The sequence below is a fragment of the Heloderma suspectum genome, chromosome 7 (genome assembly GCF_057233095.1).
Source record: "Heloderma suspectum isolate Gila_16-S chromosome 7, 16-S_ref, whole genome shotgun sequence".
Lineage (NCBI taxonomy): Eukaryota > Metazoa > Chordata > Lepidosauria > Squamata > Helodermatidae > Heloderma > Heloderma suspectum.
Window position 1 is genome coordinate 17,746,712 of NC_139464.1, and position 20,426 is coordinate 17,767,137.

A 20,426-nucleotide genomic window follows, 5' to 3' on the forward strand; every position below is an offset into this window, starting at 1 on the left:
AAATAAATAAATAAATAAATATTTGACTCCTCCACCAGCAGGCTGAACTTCTACGATTTAGCAAAACATACAGTACATGAGGCTGCTTACTGTGTTTGTTGTGTCTTCGTGGAAAAGGGAGTTTGCATCAGCAAATGCTTTTCGGACATTAGCGGAATACTTGCATTAGTTCCACAATCAGCAATATATAGATTAGACAGGGTTCTCCTAATAATAACAAAAGTCACAAATATGCATCCTGCTAACTCCTGTTTGCAGGATTGTGTGATGCGCTGTGTGTGTGAGTGTGTGTGGGTGTAATTTAATGTCAAGGCAGAAACATGCTGCAGTGCCAAACCAAAAGCCCCCCCCCCCTTCTGTCTCCACACGTGTGAAAAACCTGATGTTGGAATGCCATTATCTTCTGAGACCATGATGGTCTCACTGCAGCCTCTTAATATAATCAAGATGATCAAGGAACACCTCTTATACTCTGCTTTGCCAGAAATTCAAGACGTATGTTGGTAGAAAAGGAATAAATAAAAATCTAAAGTTGTACTGCTAAGAATAAGGTTATCAGTCTTCACAACTAAAATAAAAATCATTGTAGAACTGTGTTCCCCCTCCCCCCCCCACAGTTTACTATGTCACATGGTTTAAATGCAAACAGTAAAATAGATGCGTGCCTTCAACATCAAGCATTTCTCAGAAAATATGGGGTTTAACTCCTAGAGTGGTACAATATCAATCTCAACAAGCCATGCATGATCCCAGCTGGTTAAACAACACTTTCTTTTTACTGCATCACTTATATTGGTAGCGTAGCAAACTTTCAAATTTCACAGACTCTTCTGCTTGAAAAAGAGTTCTGTAGAGCTCAAAAACTTGCTTCCCTGCCGTTCTCCCTGAATGGATTTCCCAGATCAATAAAACACTTTCTCACCTTTACCGCTGTCCTTGGGCCACTACCACTGGGATATGTGTTTGAATATTATTCTGAATTTGGAGCTATCCTCTGATTTGAGCTTTGGGGGACAGCTGTCTCTCTCTCTCTCCATTACCTGCACTGCAATTACTCTTATGAGTGAAATGACAGAACAAGCGAATGGGATATTAAACCAAGATCAGTTGTCCATAACAATCAGGCTTTGGGCCAGGATATGGGAATAGAAGTGTTTTGGTCATCTTGTGGATGCCCCACGCTGGGAACTAAATGGAGAGAGTGTGACCACATTTGTTTCCGGGACCTCTTGGTGGCTTTCAGTACCATCAGCCATGGTATCCTTCTGGATCTCTTGGTGGGGCAGGGACTTGGTGTGGGTGCTGTTTTGCAGCAGTTTCGGTCCTTCTTGTCATATCCAGAGGTGGTGTTGGGAGGTTACTTTTCAACTCCAGGGCCGTTGGCCTATGGTTCCCCTGCCCCTTCCCCCCCCCCCGTTCTATCTTGTCCCCCATGTTATTGAACATTTCAATGAAAACCCTGGGAGAGGTCATTTGGAGCTTTGGAGTAAGGTGCCATCAGGAGGGGAGGGGAGGGGGACGGAAGTAATTTTGCATTGGATTAATGGGTCTTTTATTTATAGGGGACTAAATCCACTGGGGCATGGCGGGTGGAAGGGGAAGGGAACTGCCAGTGATGTTCATTCCACTGGCAAAAGGACACAGTAGGATATATCCTTATTTTTTTTTAATTGCCCACACACCTAAAATGTTTCCAGTCATCTCTAAGGGCTGATCTACACACTCTTGCCACCACGTTACAGCCTTTTTAATTAAAATGCTTCACGTGGTGGCTGGCATTGCCAGGTGGTTGGGTCCAAGAGCCAGGAAGATCCAGCCCCAATGGCTGGAGAGGTGGCAAATACCTGGGACAGACAGAACAACGGGCAAGCAGGCAATAGAGAAGCTGGCTCATCGGTCATCAATCTGGAAGCGCAGAAGGAAGGTCCTATGGCTTCTTTCAGCAACAAGTGGCCCAAATTCAAGACATGCAGCCGGCCGCAGAGCAATCTTGCAGGCAGTGCAACAGGATTAGCCCCCAGGATCTGGATTCTCTTCTTTGGTGGTAGTATCCTGTCTTGAAAGTCCTGGAAGCCCCTCCCCCAGACCACATACTAGCGTAGTGTGCAGGGTTTCTGCATGACCCACAGGTCTCTTGGTTGAAACCCTGTGGCACCCTGCATCTAGAAAACCACCGGAATAGCGCTCACCATGAAGACTGAGCATTTTGGGGGGCTTGCCGCTGCAAACCTTAAAGAAGAAAATCATCTGAGAAAGCCACTCCACATGGAGGGCTTAACACATGGTAACTACTGCCATATTGCAGATCTGAAGAAGCATCTACCCAGCAGCTGTAACATGCAGACTGGTTCTTAGAATACTTGTGTTGCTCATTAGGCTGGTTTGGGCATAATGCTCCCAGCTTAATAAACCCAGGAATGAGCCCAGGACCTGTGCCCCCACCCCCCGCTTTGCCCTTCTCTTTGCCTCCTCTCATCATGCATCAGCTTCAGAACTTCTGTTTGGATGTCTTTAATTCACAGTTCCCCATTAGGAAGCTGGGAGTGTTATGTCCAAACAGGCCCGTTTGCCTGCCTTCTTTGGAACCATAAAACTTCCACTCCCCTAAGCGTATATGTTCTGGCATGTGCTTGCTAGTAAGAATAAAACAATCTCCATCATAGATTTAAGAATATTTCAGTTTCTAGAAAATAGATCAATCTTTTTGGCGTCTTTTAGGCACCATGTCTCCATTGGGATTTACAAAAACACGTCAACATTCTTTGATGCTAACATCATTTTTTTTTTTTTAAAGAACTGGGGCAACCAAACACTTAGGATTTTTGCAGCTGAACTATGCCACAAATGTGCTACGAATCTGCCATTATATCTCAAAAACACTATAGAGTCTGTATTGCTTAATCTCTCAAGTCTTATCCAATGGTTTGCATTAGAATAGTCCCCTTTAAAGAATGACCATTCTAAAATCGTCGTTGTTGTTGTCTTCTTCTGTTCAAAAACTCCTATAGCCTTTGGTATGCAACATACTTTTCTGGATCCCTCAGGAACAACTAAGCAGTGTATTCACTGGGATTAGCCTGCAATTATTCATTATTTAAATGTATAACTCAAGCTATCCCTAAGATTCAGGCTGGGGTTCTCAGCTCTAAGACAGAGACCAGCTACATTTTTTAAAAGCCAAAACCTTAACACTACATTGACAAGAACTACAGGCAGTTACCAAGAGGCTCTGACAACTGTGTGCAAAGTATCAACTGCAGCTCTTTGTTCAAACTCCCATCAACTGCAGTTATCACCAAGAGATGGAACTATAGAATCAAGCCACAATACCTGTTCAGTAACGGGAATGGACTCCCATCGACGCTTCAGTAAGAGCAATGGTCTCCGTTTCATGATTCCTAGTTTTGCTCCGGAGGGCTTTTCCTCAGAAGGATTCCAAACCAACAGCAAAGATGTTATTTCCGATCCTCAACTTGCATTGCTCAAGTCACCTTCAAGGGTCCCAAAGTTTCTTTTTACTTGCAAAGGTGTTGCAAGGAAAAAGTATGCGGTGCGGTGACTTTTGGTCCAAACTCTTTCCTATTTTGCAAGCCTTGATCTACAAGCCCTACAGGAAGCAGCCACGGGAGAGATAGTGGGCTGCTGGTGGTGGTGGAAAAGCCCGCATTTGCTGATGAATTACCTCATAGATGCATGAAGTAGGTAGACAACACCAGACGCACTCAATCTGAAAATAGCCGTTGCTTAGGAACAGGAAGGGTAAATTGCAGCACCTCAGCTATATATAATTGAGAGCTTTTACATTTAAAGTGAATTAAAACACACCGGACCGGTATGCCTCTCCTTCTCTCTCTAAATATGAGCATCGTCTCATGAAGGCTGTGAAAGGAAGGACTGCCTGTTCCACACAGACCAGAGGTTACGCCTTGCCACCCACTCAGCAAACCAACAGCACCAGAACTGTATCAGCAACTAAATCCTGTCCATATGGCATCCTCAATAAATTGGCTTCCCTTTTTCCTTTTCTTAAAACAATGCTTTGAAGGTCCTTCAGAGGGAGAGGGAGAGGGATGGGCTTTTCCATCCCACAAAAGGGAAAAGTACCAATGTAGGATGCACACTTTCATGGCAAACAGACACCTTCTGATGGAGATTCATTTTCAGGCAAACAAGGTACACAAGATCAAACCTGGAATTTCCACACCTCATTTGCTGAAGGAAACCCACTTGGCCAACAATACCATGATGAAAGTAGAGAGATGATTTTTATTTTTATTTTTAAATGCCTTTGTGGGGCAGACCAAGGGTCATCTAGTCCAGGATTCTTATTCTGACCCAAATCAGGCCGATCGTCAGGATTCATCCCTGCCCAGACCTGGAACATGAGGTGTGTTCAGAGGATGAACAGGGGAACATGATCCACCAGCCAGCCCCTGCACTCCCAGCACCCTGAAGACCCTTCATCTGTGGAACGAGCTCACCGACGAGGTCCGTCTGGCACCAACACTGTTATCTTTTCGGCGCCAGGTTAAGACCTATCTCTTTTCCCAGACATTTGGCAGCACATGATGAGTTTTAATCGGTCCTGGATGTGACTTTAGTTATGATTGACAGTTAAAAGTTTTATTTATTTATTTATTACATTTGTATCCCGCCTTTTTTCCCTCCTTAAGGAACCCAAGGCGGTGTACATAGTCCTTCTCCTCTCCATTTTAGCCTCACAACAACAACCCTGTGAGGTGGGTTGGGCTGAGAGTCTGTGACTGGCCCAAAGTCACCCAGTGAGCTTCATGGCCGAGTGGGGACTAGAACCCGAATCTCCTGACTCCCAGTCCAACTCTCTAGCCACTACATCACTGTATATTGTCTGTGTGCTTTTTATAAATGGCCTTTAAACTTTGCATATTGTATTTTAACGTTGTAACGTCTGTTAACTGCCCAGAGAACTTCAGCTATGAGTCTGTATAGAAATGTTTTTATTATTATTATTATTATTATTATTATTATTATTATTATTATTATTATTCAGGAACAGACATGGCAGTCACAGAGTCAGAGATGCCCATGTCAATTGCCTGGGTGTCTAGCTATCTCTGCCCCACCCCTGCCATCACACCAAGGACTAGGTATGTACAGACTGTGTAAAATCAACTCTGTCTGTTTTGCAGATTGTCAGGCACCTCTTGTTCCATCATCGGCTCACAGATGGATGTGAATTTTTTTTTTTCATCATGAGGAAAAATACGCAAATAATTACATAAGAGGTTTCGTAACAATTTACATAATTTATCTTAGTATGTAACACGTAGCATATTGTCCCCCGTTCCATTCAACTTTTCCTCAGCAGAAACTTGCATATTTTCCTAGGAATAAATATGCATAAATTTCAGGAAAGTTAAAAAAAAAAAAAAAATCCAAAAGTCCACAGCCTGTGGGGGTTGGTCTGTGGTGGATTCCACAGGTTGGATTCTTAGAAATCTGAGCTCATTTTAGTCTGTCTCAAATTTCTCCAGCATCCCGACCCAGCACTGAGGAACAAAGGATATGGTTTGCCTGGCAGGAACGTCAGGGCTGCCCCTAAAGTGCCTACAATCCTGTGACCATCTACTTGGCGGTATGTACAGACCGTTAGGAACCCAAAGCCAACAATGCATTCCAAGAGTGTGTGCATGCAAAGAAATAAAAGTGGGCACAATGACTGATATACAACATCTGCACGTATTTCTCGTCTATGGAATGCCTGACTTTTCAGGTCAGTGGTGAAATGGCTGTGCAATTGTGTCACCGCACACCGAGGTTCAACCCACATCCATCATGCCACTGCAAAACCTCAGTAAGGGTGGAGTATGCTTTGAATTGGGCAGGTGGCAGAGCATTAGAGACAGTGAGCTTCAGTCCATTCAAAGATACTCAATATATCATTCATGATAAGCCAATGTGGTCTTAAGATTTGGCCCTTAGCCTTCCGCATGATTAAAAACTGACACAGAAGGCTGGTTAGTTTAGCAGCAGCAGAGGAACAGCTACCGAGACCTAATGTTTTTTTAGCGGGCTCCACCAAACTACTGGCCTCATACAACCCCTTTACCTACCGAGACTCAAGGGACACAAACCAGGCACGGAATACAAGCACTTCGGCTGAACAGGCCATTATGAAAGGCCAGTCCTAGCTGCCTGTCCTCAACCTATAACATCAAGTACCAATCAGCCCCCTTGGAGCTCTGCCCGATGCTTAACCTTGGAGAAGTAATCACACCTCTCTCCTGCATAAGAAAGCCTACGTTCTTGGCAATTGTTGCTGGTACAATGTTGAACCTACTTAACTTGCAAGCCAAGCTCCAACTTCACAAGCCAAAGTCACAGACCACCAGACCAGTAGTCAGTCACCCAGCAAACTGCCAAGAGAACCAATATGCCAAATTCTGCCAACAGTCACAGTCAGCCTGGAGAGGTGAATCCTGACACTAAGGTGAAATATGACTTATCACAACCCAACCTAAATATCACAGCCAAACCTAAGGTAGATCGCATTAGGGTGAGAGAGAAGGTAAGAGTAGGAGAAAGGCTGACAGAGAACAAAAATTGGAAACACAGAGGAAAAAAAGATAACATACCTGCTAAAAATGTAAAAGTGAGTACCACGTTCTAGGTTGGGGTAAATCTAGGTTCTAGGTTGGGGTAAATATTTTGGCCACCTAATGCGAAGAGAAAACTCCCTGGAAAAGACCCTGATGCTGGGAAAGACTGAAGGCAAAAGGAGAAGGGGACGGCAGAGGATGAGATGGCTAGATAGCATCACGGATGCAATGAATATGGACTTGAGCACGCTCCGGGAGAGAGCGCAGGACAGGAAGGCCTGGCGTGCTATGGTCCATGGGGTCACGAAGAGTCGGACGCGACTGAACGACTGAACAACAACAAAATCTAGGTCCTTGATCCAAAAAGGTCAAAGACTACAGGCCTTCTCTCATGCTCATTCATTAATACACAAAACCAGTCAGGAGGTACCCAATCCACCATCAATCCCCTGTGCGATCATTCACCCAGGAGGGTAATCCCAAATGCACCAAAAAGAGGGAAGTGGCTAGAAAATCTTGGGGGTTGCAGGATCGGGACCAGACTCCATACACAGCTCTCCTAGTCAGGAGGCACCTGATCCACCACCAAACCCCTGCACGTTTACTCCAGAAGAGCAAAAATCCTGAGTGCACCAAAAAGGGGGGCTAGGAAACCTTGGGGGTTTGCAAGATCGGGTCCAAACCTCAGACCCTGCCTCCTCCACTAAGGAGGCACCCAATGCACCATGAAAACCTAACTCTGAAAGCAGCAAAAATCTCAGGTACACAAAAAAGGGAGGAATGCCTATAACATCTTGGGGGTTTGCAGGATCAGGACCAAACCTTATACGCTGCCTCCTCTATACTGCTGGCTTGATCACTTTAACGTGTTCCTAAGCCAGCGAAGAGCAGAGTAGCAGTTATTTTGATTGCTCTTGCTGCATAGCTCTGTCACCAGCCAAAATAACCCACAGTGACCACCAAACACCACGATAACCCATGATGGGTTAAATAAACCAATATGCAGATCATGGGTGGCCACAGTGGGTTGTTTTGGCCAAATAAGCCATTGTGGGTTACCAAAAAAAAAAAACACCACACACACCTCCCACCAGATGACATGAAAATCCATGGTGGGTTAATGAAGCAATCATAGCTTGATTAGCGCATCGTGGGTTATCCTGTCGTCTGAACCCAGTCAATGCCTAAAAGAAATAGGGGAACACAATCTCAAGGAAATAATAGAGGACTGGAACAGTATTTAGTCTAAAACCCACTATATTCGGTTTCTGGAAAAATATGTGAAAACACCCTGAAAGTTATTCTCCCCTGAGATATGACTCCAATCACCCTTAGTCATATTTCTGCATCTATATTGCCTAATTGTTGGAGGGGATGTGGGGTACAGGGGAACTATTTCAACATTCTGGAAGGATATCGTTAAGGAATGTAGTCACATAGTAAAGAAGGAAATGCAGATTCATAAAAAGTTGGCCCAGTTATCATTTTTTTAGTGGCCGAAATGTCCCAATTGCTTGGGAAATTACTACTTTTTTGTTTGTAGCAGTGTGTTTATTAACTGCAAAACGCTGGAAGGATTCCAAAGACCTACAGGTAAAAGGATGGTATAAATATGTACGGGCTATTTTATTGGGAGAAAAAATGATTAGTCAAGTCTGGGTGCAAAGACAACAAAAGGAATCAGATACATTTCCTGAAATATGGTATGCATTTGGTGACTTCATTAACAAACAGGATGAGAGAAAAAGCCCACAGAAAACCTCCAGAGAACTGTGGAAAGAGATGTTTTAACAACATGATGGAACGCTAAAAAAAAAACCCTAATGAGTTTTTATTAAATATTTTATTGATTTGATTGCATGTGACCCCCATGAACTTAGTGATTGTTGTACAAGCTACGAAATGTTCATTTTTCTAAAAAATAATAATATTGGAATATTTCTCATATGTCCATTATTGTATCACATAACAACAGCAACCAAAGTAACACTTCAACAGTGCCACGATTCTACAATTTGCGGTAATTCTCATCGCTGTTCAAAAGATTCACAAAGCTGAAAAGGCTTACAAAGCCGAAGAATGCAACACCCATGAATTTTGATTACATTCCCCCTCGTTTTTCCCTTTCCTCTCTTCTCTTCCCTTACTGTCTATCTGTCCCCTTCTATTCCTTTCTTGTTGCTCCAGTATCCTCCTTGTTTGGGACACACACACTCCTCCATAATTTTTGTTACTACTCCCATAGTACTACTACTATGGCTGCTACTACTAATAACAGCAGCAGCAGCAGTAGTAGTACTCACCAATTCCATTTTGACTTCACAGCCTGAGGAACTTTTATATGGAAGCCACTACTCACCAAACAGCCGAGCAGAGCACCATTCCTTCAAATAAAAAATCAAAAACACCGAAACGATCAGACGCCACGCTTCTATATGCAAACAATGCCCCCTTTTTCAAATCAATGCAGAATTGGCAAACTGATCACTCAAAAACATTCTGAATCTGGTAGGTTTCCATAGCAGCAAAGCATTTTTTTTTTAATTCAAGAAGTGTCTATGTTATTATTCAGTTCAGTGTTGTGTCTGAAAATAAATATATTTATTTTTATACTTAGATCCTGGCCTCCTTTGGAAAGAAGCTTACACGTAGGGATGTGCGAACCCACCCCTGTCTGGGTTCTCCAGACGCCCACCCAGCCCCTGCCCCCACTTGCTGGTCCCCAGACTGCACTAGAACCCTTCCCACGCTCGGCAAGCAGCCTGCACTCACCCGAGCAGCCTCGTTGAGCTCCGCAGTTTCTATTTTTTTGAAAAATAAAATGGCGATCGCAAAAATGCGCATGTTTTTGTATGCAGGAAAATGCACATTTTTTGTGAATGTACATATCTGTATGTGCGAAATGCACATTTTTTGTGCGGGCAGGGAGCGAGCAGGGGCAGGGGCTCAGTGAGCGGGGCTCGGTGGTATGGGCAGGGGTGAGTCAACTGGATTCCTGGACTGAATTGGGTGCCTGTACCATCCCTACTTATTATGAGGTTCCCATTAGTTGTCCATCCAAGCACTGGTCAGGGCTGCACTGGGCGCTCCCAGCCATTACCAAACTGAAGATTCAGAAGAGCACTTGATGTCTGGTAAGCAGTCCCACTGCCACACTCCCTCACCATGTTCGCAGTGGTTGCAGTATATCAGCATATCCCTCTCTTGTTTTCAGTTTAAACTGCTTGTACTTACTTTCACACATCTCCAAGGACTTGCTCCCCTTTAAGCATCCTCTCCCCTTTCTCTATATTGGACCCTTTGCTCTATATTTACCAATTTTCTAGCATAGGCCAAGATTACCCTCTCTCTTCCATTCTAGCGCCCTATATTATAATGCCCTTCCATGTAACATCTAGCTCTTCCTATATTTTTTTATATTTAAGCCCTTCCTTCCTTCCTTTCTTTCATTTATATCCCACCTTTCTTCCGCCACGGAACTCAAGGTGGCTACATGTGGTTCCCAGGTGGTCCCCTCTCCAGGCACTGACCTTGCTTCAGCAAGTTGGCTGTGTCATGTGCCTTCAGACCATGCCTTCCTTAAAGCACATTGGTTCAGCCTGGCTTATCCTCCTTCCCTCTAACCTTCCTGTGCCTTCCTAAACTATCTGGTCTTATAAGCCTAGCAGGCCCTGTGTTGTTTGTAGTTGTTCTACAGCACCTAGCAATTCAAGCCACTTTATAAATCAAAGAAGCAGAACCTCAAGCCCAGGGTCGAAATCTGGCCTGCATGGGGTTCCAGTCCAGCTCTCCAAGGTTCTCCAGATGGTCATGACCCTTCCTCTGGCCCCACCCCCTTTCCCTTGACCACCAATCATTGGGTGGTTTTCCTGCCTTTGCATGGTTTTTCCCACCCCCATTCTAGAAGGCTGAAATGCCTCTCCCAAAGCTTAGTTACTGGCATTAAGAGCTTTAAGCTACATTATACTAAGGTGGCAATGAGGGAGAGGGCCTCTCAGTGGTGGCCCCCATCTGTGGAACACGCTCCCCAATGAGGTCCCCCTGGTACCAACATTATTATCTTTTCAGCGCCAGGTTAAGACCTATCTCTTTTCCCAGGCATTTGGCAGCACATGATGAGTTTTGATTGGTCCTGGATGTGTCTTTAGTTATGACCGACAGCTAAAGGTTGTTTTTAGTTATATGTTGTTTGTGTATATTGTCTGTGTGCTTTTATGTAAATGGCTTTTGGACTTTGTATATTGTATTTTAACTTCTGTAAACCACCCGGAGAACTTTGGCTATGTGTCAGTATGGAAATGTAAATAATAATAATAATAATGATAACAACAACAATATGAGAACCGCCCCTCACTGGACTCCCTTATCTGCATACAACGGCATCTCAGTCCACCACTGTGGCCTTGCTGCATGGGAATATACAGCTACTCCCTGCTTTATTGCTTTTTATATCTACCCCGCAATCACCTTGTGAGTATACAAGGCTTTGGGATCAGGGCTGTTGCATCCTCATTGTCTTGTCTTATGCAGCTGATAGTCACAGGGACAAACCAAGGCTTTTGTTCCTATATTCTAAGGCCTGCCTGTAGTTTGGCAGGTCAAAAGATGCATGAATGGGAGAAGGAGAATTGTAAGTAAGATCTCTGGACAATACGCACTCCTTTACCACAGAGCCTCCTGTGATATTGGGTTTTGAGACATTTACTGCAGAAACATATAATCAGCCTGATCCAAGACACCAAGGGAGGTCAAATGTATATGGGATGAACTCCAACGTGAACAAGGGCTTATTCTTTCGCAGTTGGGGACAAATTCATTCAATTGGAATTTGTATGAAAATTTACCAAATTCACACTGCTTGAACCCATACATGACCCTGAATACAATTAAATATATCCACTCTTCTCCAAAGTTTGTAATTAAAGTTCACACATTGAAAAAATGCCTACAAACATGTGTATAATACAGAAAAATGTTTATATTACAAAATTATAAAATAATATAAAATAATATAAAATTTATTAAAAAATACTCAAAAAGTATATATTAAAATAAAGTGTGCACTTTATCTTTGGGGAAATCACCTGCAAAAACTGTGCATTATTTGAAAAATATTTAAAATAATTTGTGCGGGCTTAAAAACAAACACAAATTCTCAAACTGGGCAGAAATCCGACTAAAAATCCTCACTGTAAGAAAACTGAGAAAGGGAGTGGAACCAAACTTGAGAGATTTCTTCATCCCTGGTTTGGGATGACTTTGTGCGCATGACGGATTTCAGCATCTCACAATAGGCCAGTCACTAGTGTTCTATGAAATTGACTGGCTTGTTATTTATTTGTATAACGCAACCAATGTGCATCAAATAACAAACCACTGCAAGAGAAAGAGAGAGCACTCCCTGTCTCAAGGTGCTTACAATCTAAAATTTGACATGGAGGAGGCAAAGAAGAGGAAGAGTCAGAAAATATATGCATATTTATCTCTCTATATATATCGCTATATTATAGGAATAGCAGCCCAATCCTGTGGATATTGACTCGAACGTAAGTCTCAGTGCATTCAGTGGGAATTATTCCCAAGTAAAGGTGCTTAGGATTCCAGCCTAAGACGTGTTGAGTTTGTAAAATGTAGTTGCGCTGCACCAAAGACACGTAGCACAGATGCTAATGTTGCAAAGCTATACGGAAATGCAATACCAGATGTCACAAACACTCACAGACTTAAAGATTTGTAACATCTGCAAATGCACTTTGCTCTTGATTACAAAAAAAATTGTAACCATGACTGCTAGCCTTTAGCTGTAAGAGTAATTGTAAAAATGGCACTGTTTCCATCAAGAGATGTGTGAGAAATATAGAGTGTATGCATCCCATTATTATAGTAGATATAACTTTGAAGGGTACAAGCAAAAAGCCCTCTGAAAGCTTAATGATGATGACTCATTAAAAGCATTTAAAATGGAAGCATCCATTTTCACTGGGAAGCATTAGGAACTGACAATCTGGGGGTCTCAGCAGGCTGGCAACTTGGTGCCAGTGGTCATTGTGCAGACCTCACCATGGATACATTTAACCCATATGTTGGCATGCCAATTTTCTCATGAGCATCAGACCTAGTTCCTATAAGGTGCCAGGGTTCTCGAACTCACTGGAAACTCTGGAAGTGGTGCCTATGCCCCTGTCAGGAAAGCTTGCAGGCAGATGGAACCGCTGACCTGACCTGTAGATGTTCTATAGCAGGGGTGGGCAACTTGTGGCCCTCCAGATGTTTTGGCCTACAACTCCCATCATCCCTCACTCTTGGCTATGCTGGCTAGGGCTGCTGGGAGTTGTAGGCCAAAACATCTGAAGGGCAGCAAGTTGGCCACCCCTGTCCCAGAGGCGGGGCGGGGCGATAATTAAGAAGAATAACAATGATGTTGGCCCTTAAACCCTAAAAAGGTAAAGAACATAATCAGGCCCCTGGTGACAGTGGAATTACTTTCTGAGGCACTGAATAATACAAGCTGTATAGGCTGGGCAAAAAAACCACACAATAGTCACTGCCATTTTACATCAACCATAGAAAGATCTTGCAAAAGCTGACCTGAGATCCTCGGGATCCTCGTCTGTGATCCCATTCAGAATGTCCCATGATCTATAGAAAGATGAGAATAATGATGATGACGTGTATAGTACCTATAAAGGTATTAGGAGCTTTACAACTATAAAACACAGATCTCTGCCCCCATCCCCCAAAGCATTCTTTCTTTCTTTTTTTTAAGGGGACTGTAAATTGTTTTATGATGGAATAAAAGGCACTGACATATTTTGTTAGTATTTGCTAATTGTACTAATGTATGTTAAGCTATCATAAACTGCCATGTTGTGATGTATATCGTTTTATTATTTAAACATAAGATGCCTTCAACATTTTATATAAAGATGGGGTATAAATGACCAAAAAAATGAAATAAATGAATATCTGAAGAAGCAAAACTACTGAACTTTTCCTGTTAAAAACACCTTGCAAATTGCTTTTTTGTACTCTGATACCCAGGAACTAGAAACCAGGCATGGTAATACAGATAATTTCATGCAAAAAAGATGCATGAACTACAAGCCACTTACAATGGAACCCTATACATGTTTACTCAGAAGTAAGCCCCACTGTGTCTGATATTGAACCAAATTTAAATTCTTACTCTATTGGTGACACACAAGCAAATGCTCATGTGTTTGCATTTATACTGGGAAAGCCCTTACTTTGCGACTGATGCCATCGCATAGGAAACACTTCATAATGCTACAATTCATATTTTTTCTTAATACAAAGGTATAGAAACCGAAAAGAAGCCATTCTTTTTTGACATTTTGTGAAAGCTGCAATCAAGAGTCCCAGATGCCTTCCAGTCATGCGTGAACCTCAGCAAAGGTCCTTTAACGCTGTCGTTCCAAGTATCGTAGGAGATGCAAGAGGTTCGTTCTGAGGACTGTTTTGTGTATTGTCAAGTAAGCAAAAATTCAACAGAAACAGCCAAAGCACTTGGAGCTCAGCATCCATACAAGCATCAGGTTCGTTCCACGTGCGAGAGAGATCTCAACACAACCACCAACACAGCTGCATCACACCGTTTTGTTTATGTGTCTATCCAAAAGAAATTATAAGTGAGGTCAGCACTCTGGAACACCATCAGATGGTTACATCTCGCAGCAGAAGGGCCAAAAGAGGAAAAGTGCAATCTGCAATCACTTATTCATCATACTTGTATCCCATTGGGGAAGCCCATAGTAGTGCCTTCCTTCCAGAAAAGCAACTCGCTTTCCCTTTAAAAGAAGCTCAGAGTGGCTTAGATGGGACTATGAGCATTCTCCCATTCAGGTGCCTATGAGGTCCAACAATGCTACAGTATCAGGTTCTCCCAGATTATTTAGCAGGCCCATTTTCATGCTTGACTAGCAGATCATTAAAAGCAAGTTGGATGAAACACTACGCTGGTCATGCATTTCCTTTAATAAAGCATTCCATATGCATTTACCAAATGAATTGGCCCATTGGAGTGTAAAGCCAGCATGTAAGTGCTTGTTACACATTGACATGCCACCTCTACACAATAATGCATCAATTCTTGTGACTAGTGCATTTATACAGGGTGCATGGAACACCGATATGTGCCAAAGACCCAGTGGTTGCCACCATGTCTGGTTTGGACCTGTAGAAGAGTGTGCTGCTAGCATGACATCTCTACATAATGGGAAATGTTTGACTGCCAGGCCTGGAAGAATTCTGGAATGCCTGGGCTCTTGAAATTGATTAATCCAAGTTTATATCCCACCATTGGGTGCTACTCTGTACTTTCTAAAGAAAAGCAAGATACTACAAAAGCCCTCACAGTGGATCTCAAATAGCTCAGTGGTAAAACACATGCTTCACATACAAAAAGTCCCAGGTGCAATCTTCCAGGTAGACTTGGGCATCTCTAGGTAGAGTTGGACTAGGGTTAGGGTTAGGCTCTTGCCTGAAACTCTGAAAATCCACTGCCAGTCACTGTAGACCAGAGGTAGGCAACCCAATGCCTTCCAGATGTTTTGAACTACAATTCCTATAATCTCTGACCACTGTTCATGCTGGCTGGGGCTCATGGGAGTTGTAGCCTATCTGGGGGGCAGCAGGTTGCCTACGCGATGTAGACAATGCTGATGTACCACTAGTCTGATTTGATACAAGGCAGCTCCCCATGTCCCTAAATACTAATTGAATGTTGCTGCTTAGGGAATGGAATGTTTTATGAAGTCCTTTGACTTGACACATTTTTGTGAATGAGCTATGAAGCTGCTCCCACTGATGAAAGACAGCAGTCCATTACAATATGCCCTGCTTGCAATACATGTGCTTATAATATACCAACTGAATTCTATAAGCCAGTTCTCACAAACTGCAATCTCTTTTAACAGGCAAAAGTGGTTTCTCAACAATCCATTGCAAAAGGAGCATACTGTACTCTTTCTTTATAGAAAAGAACAAGATCCCTTTTTGGAGGCCATCTCCCTCTGCTCTCACAACATCACTCTTAAATTTCTTTCCTGAATTTGGAACACATTCCCCAACCAAGAAAAACACTTTAAAAGCCCATTGAGAATAATGCTGCTGACGCCAGCAATAAACTTGGCAGAGGTTCTCTCGTTCAAAACCATTGTAATAACTCATAGTAGCAAACTATAGCACCCATATGTCTTCCATTTCATCCCCCCCCCCCCCGCTGCACCTTGACAAACATGTCTTTACAAAATATGGCATGGTCACCGCCTTTTGTGGCTGCAAAGAAAACTTTGCAAAACACTGTGCCTTGGCCACACCCTGAGCATGTAATTCATTACCACCATCTACCGAATTGATACGGCGGTGTAAACCCAAAGGCCCGGGGGCAGAATTAAAGACAGCCAAGAGAAACCAATGTATACTTCCACACTGTTTCGGAAGTCAAGCATCATTGCAGCACTTCACCTCCTTATTTTTGCAGCCTACAGTGAAACCTAATTTGGATTAAAGTCATTGTCAAAATACTATATATCAACTCTATGCCCATTCGAATCTAAGGTTCACATGCCAGTTCTTATCAGTAGCACACCAGAATACAAATATGACACAATAAGAAAATAAAAATTCACCTGTACTTTCACTGAGGTCAAGTCTGGCTCCAGAAGGAGGCAAGTTTGGGCACTTGACGAAGCCCCAAGACTAGCAACCAACACCATTCTCACATTGCATGGAGCAGCCAAAAAAGAACCCTTGGGTTGCACACCTCACCTCTTCTAGCTGAAGGGACTCACCAAACCCTGACACTGTCAGCACTGGTTGTGGTCTACAACCTACATAATCTACACTTTCTCAAGTGTCCCAAGGCTCTGAGTCCCAGCAAGTCTAAACCCCACCAGGTAGTAATCTGTCCATGGCAAGAGAACTATAGAAAGTTCCTTCACCCCCAGATCACCATCATCGCACCTTACACAGAAAACCACATTCAAAGTGTGCCCTGCTGAATGAGTGGGGCCAGATACTAATTGGGACAGAGCCATGGTTGCCATTGAGGCCATGAAGCCCTGAGCCACTCCCAACTTCAGAATGTATGTTGAAGTCCCCCAACAACATAAGCATGGAGACTCCAGCACCAACCTCGAGACCACCTCGGCTGGCTCAGGAAGGGAAAATCTTGAGCAGCGGGGCAGGCGGTAAACCAACAGAATCCCTATTCTGCCTGAAACATCCACCTTCAGATATACACGCTCGAAAGTGGAAGACTATGGGATGTTTTGATTAGGCTTAAAAAAGAAAAATTATTTGGGGACTGTGCACTCCATGACACCTTTGCAGGAACAAATATCTCTTCACAAATAAAATGGTGGGGAAGGGTAGCAAGGGCATCTTTCTTCTAATCCAACTTTCTTCAACCTGGTGTCCTCCAAACCTTTTGGAGTTCAACTCCCATCAGCCCCAGCCAGCATGCCCAATGGTCAGGAATGCTGGGAGGTCTAGTTCAAAACATCTGGTGGCCACCAGGTTGGGGAAGGCTGTCCTAATTAGGGATCTGCAAATTATCAAAAAATGAGTTTGCAGAAGTTCTCCAAATTCCATCTTGAAGCTCGTTCTGACTCAAGTCCGTACAAGATTGCAAGCTTTGCTTTTTTTGTTTTCACATAAAAATCCATGCATATTTTCATGTGCATTTTTCAAATGGACACATCAATTGTGAGTAACTTTGAAATGTACGCATTCTCCTCCTATTGATTGAAGTGTATTTGTGCACATTTTTCAGAAGTATGCATTATTTCATCCACATTTTTCAAATGGTCACATGTTATTGAACGGATTTTTTTTTTTTGGTCAGTGAATCACATTGCAAGGTCAGGCATGGACAGACTTCGACCATAGATTGAGTCCGAGTCCATTTTTAGTCTGGAATGTGTGAACTGGGTAAAACCCTGATAAAAAACGAACTGAAATGAATTTATCATACATCCCTAGTACTAATCTATTAAGTACAAATATACCATTCTGTCGGTCAGTTGGTCTATGTCTATCTGTCTTCCTTTTATGGGAGTGCAGCACAATAGTTTCAATATGCTTCTGGTAGACTGCCCCTGCCTAGTTAAGTCTTATTATGTGATTGTCAGGGTTGGAACTGAGCCCATAGAGCCCCAAAGCAGCTCTGATTCTGAGGAAGAGCTACAACCCATGGGAGAGGAGCCCGCTCATGTCTCAGAGGCGCAGCTTCAGGGAGAGCCACCCCCCCCGCTCGCATTCCTGAAAGAGATAGTGACCCTGGCAGCGAAAGAGCAGGAAATCTGTGGTTGCTAGATGCAAGGCACCGGCGCAGAGAGAGCTCGAGGTGGAGGGCGCTGAGAGGAGGTGCTCAGCCCGCTTGGCGCTACGGCAACAGCTGTGCCCCAATGCCCCACAGGTAAGGGGGGGAGCCTCCCCTCCTAGCCCATACGTTTCAGAGCTTTCCCGCCCTTCTCCTCCAAATGGGGACCAACTGCGTACATGGAGCTTAGGTTACCCTGCTAAGATACCCTTTGCAGTTCCTTGCTTAGTCGCTGGCAATTAGCATCTGAAAGAGTCATTAAGTTTTAAAGGAATAAAGCCTTGGAAAGAATCCCTTTTGTCTGCGTCTTGTTTTGGCTACTGGAGGGGACTTTAAGAGGTAGCTAGGGCGCTCCTGACAGTGATCAGTCCAGAACTGTGTACGCTGATTAACGCTGGCTCTTCAAAGTCATGCCATTAAGATGTTCTACCGAAAGTATTTTAACTGCAGATGCCAGTAGTGTTTACACTCCAGTCAGGTGACCAATCAAATATGGTCATAGAATCATAGAATAGGAGGGTTGGAAGGGGCTTACAAGACCATCGAGTCCAACCCCCTGCTCAATGCAGGAATCCAAGTCAGAGCATCCCCAACAGATGACTGTCCAGCCTCATCTTAAATACCTCCAGTGTGGGAGAGCCCACCACCTCCCTAGGGAATTGGTTCCGTTGCCATATTGCTGTAACAGTCAGGACATTTTTCCTGATGTTTAGATGGAATCTGGCTTCCTGGAACTTGAGCCCATTCTTCTGTGTCCTGCACTCTGGGATGATCGAGAAGAAATCCTGGCCTTCCTCTCTTTGACAACCTTTCAAGTACTTGAAGAGCGCTATCCTATCTCCCCTCAGTCTTCTCCTCTCAAGGCTAAACATGTCCAGTTCTTCAGTCTCTCTTCATAGGGCTTTGTTTCCAGTCCTCTGATCATCTTTGTTGCCCTCCTCTGAACCCTCTCCAGCTTGTCTGCATCCTTCTTAAAAGTGTGGTGCCCAGAACTGGACACAGTACTCCAGATGAGACCTAACCAGTGCTGAGTAGAGGGGAACTAGTACTTCCCGGGATTTGGAAGCTATGCTTCTATTAATGCAGCCCAAAATAGCATTTGCCTTTTTTGCAGCCACATCACATTGCTGGCTCATATTCAGCTTGTGATCTGAAGCTTGTGATCAACAATTCCAAGATCCTTCTCGCTTGTAGTGTTGTTGAGCCACGTATCCCCCATCTTGTAACTGTGCATTTGGTTTCTTTTTCCTAGGTGGCTAATTGACTGAGTCAACTGCTGGCTTATTAACTGACTAAAGTTAAAATATTGTCAAATATTCCAAGAATGCAGCTTACCTTTTCTTTTCTTTTTAAAGAAATAATTGGGTGGCCTTGGGCAAGTGGTTCATTTTCAATCAACCCTACATCAGAACTAGGGATGCTTTAGGAATTCATGTTTGGTGAATTCCAGTGACCTGATATGAGCCACACTTTTGGCTTGAGTATGCAAATTGGAACTTATTTATCCGGTCGCTTTCACATTTCCTGAATATTGTGATGTAATTATCAGCTCAAAAAATGGATCAAAATGCATTTAAAAATGCGTATTTTGAGAGAAAGTATGTTTAGAAATGTGGTAATTCAGATGGAAATCATAAAACATGTATGCTGAAAATGTAATATAAATGACACAAATAATAACAACAAACAAAGAATGTCACCGAGTCGTAGCTGAAAATGGAGAACAGAGCGAGCACATGAGAAAAGAAACTGGTTGGGTACAGCCGTTCATGAGAAATAGCGTAAACAAGAAATGCAGACATTTGTATGCTTCATGGTGAAGAAATTGTTTCAAGCTTCTAACTGTGATCTCCGTTCCAAAGAAAGTCAAGGGATGAGATCATATTTGGTGCTGGAAGAGAAGACAGCAGGGAGGGAGGGAGAAAAAAAAGACTACATATTTCAGGACTTTTCTCATGGCAGTATATGACCTTTTTATCCTATTTCCAAGACGTAAACTGTGTTTGACTTCAGTAGGAATCCAAGTTCCTGTGCGCGGGGGTGAGAGACACCAAGAAACATTTGGAGGGAGAGATGAGTTGTCTGCAGTAAACTGTTTGAGGGACATGTACTATACTTATGGCTCAACCTATTACTTGCAAAAACACACTCAACTCCATATGCTTTAATGGTCTGGATGATCTATAGAGAGCCAGTATAGAGCAGTGGAACCTTCCCCAACCTGGTGCCTTCCAGATGTGTGGGACTACAACTCTGAGCACACACACACAGCCAACTATGCTGGCTGGGGGATGCTAGAAGTTGTAATCCACAAGTGGGCAACATGCAGCCCATGGGCTGCACGCGCTCTCTGCCACCCCCAGTGCCTCCTCCATTTTTCTTTTAAAAATTTCCCCCCCAAAATGGTGCCCGTAGCAGATACGGAGTGTCCAAATGCCCCAATTCAGCTTGTTTGTGAGCTAAATTTGGCCCTTTTGGTGCTCTGTAGCTGCTACGGAGTACCA

At 43.4% G+C, this 20,426-nt stretch overlaps 1 protein-coding gene across 6 annotated transcripts in view; it reads right to left on the reverse strand.

Annotated features, from left to right (window-relative positions):
• PDE3A (phosphodiesterase 3A) overlaps positions 1 to 20,426 on the reverse strand; it is a 392,649-nt gene that overhangs the window by 133,994 nt on the left and 238,229 nt on the right. For 4 of the 6 annotated variants that reach the window (XM_084809190.1, XM_084809192.1, XM_084809187.1 and 1 more), the window contains one exon: positions 13,167 to 13,217. The exons of the other annotated variants lie outside the window; for them this stretch is intronic. In XM_084809190.1, the coding sequence (XP_084665316.1) occupies positions 13,167 to 13,217 (51 nt within the window). The remainder of the gene's footprint in view (positions 1 to 13,166; positions 13,218 to 20,426) is intronic. 6 annotated transcript variants of the gene reach the window in all.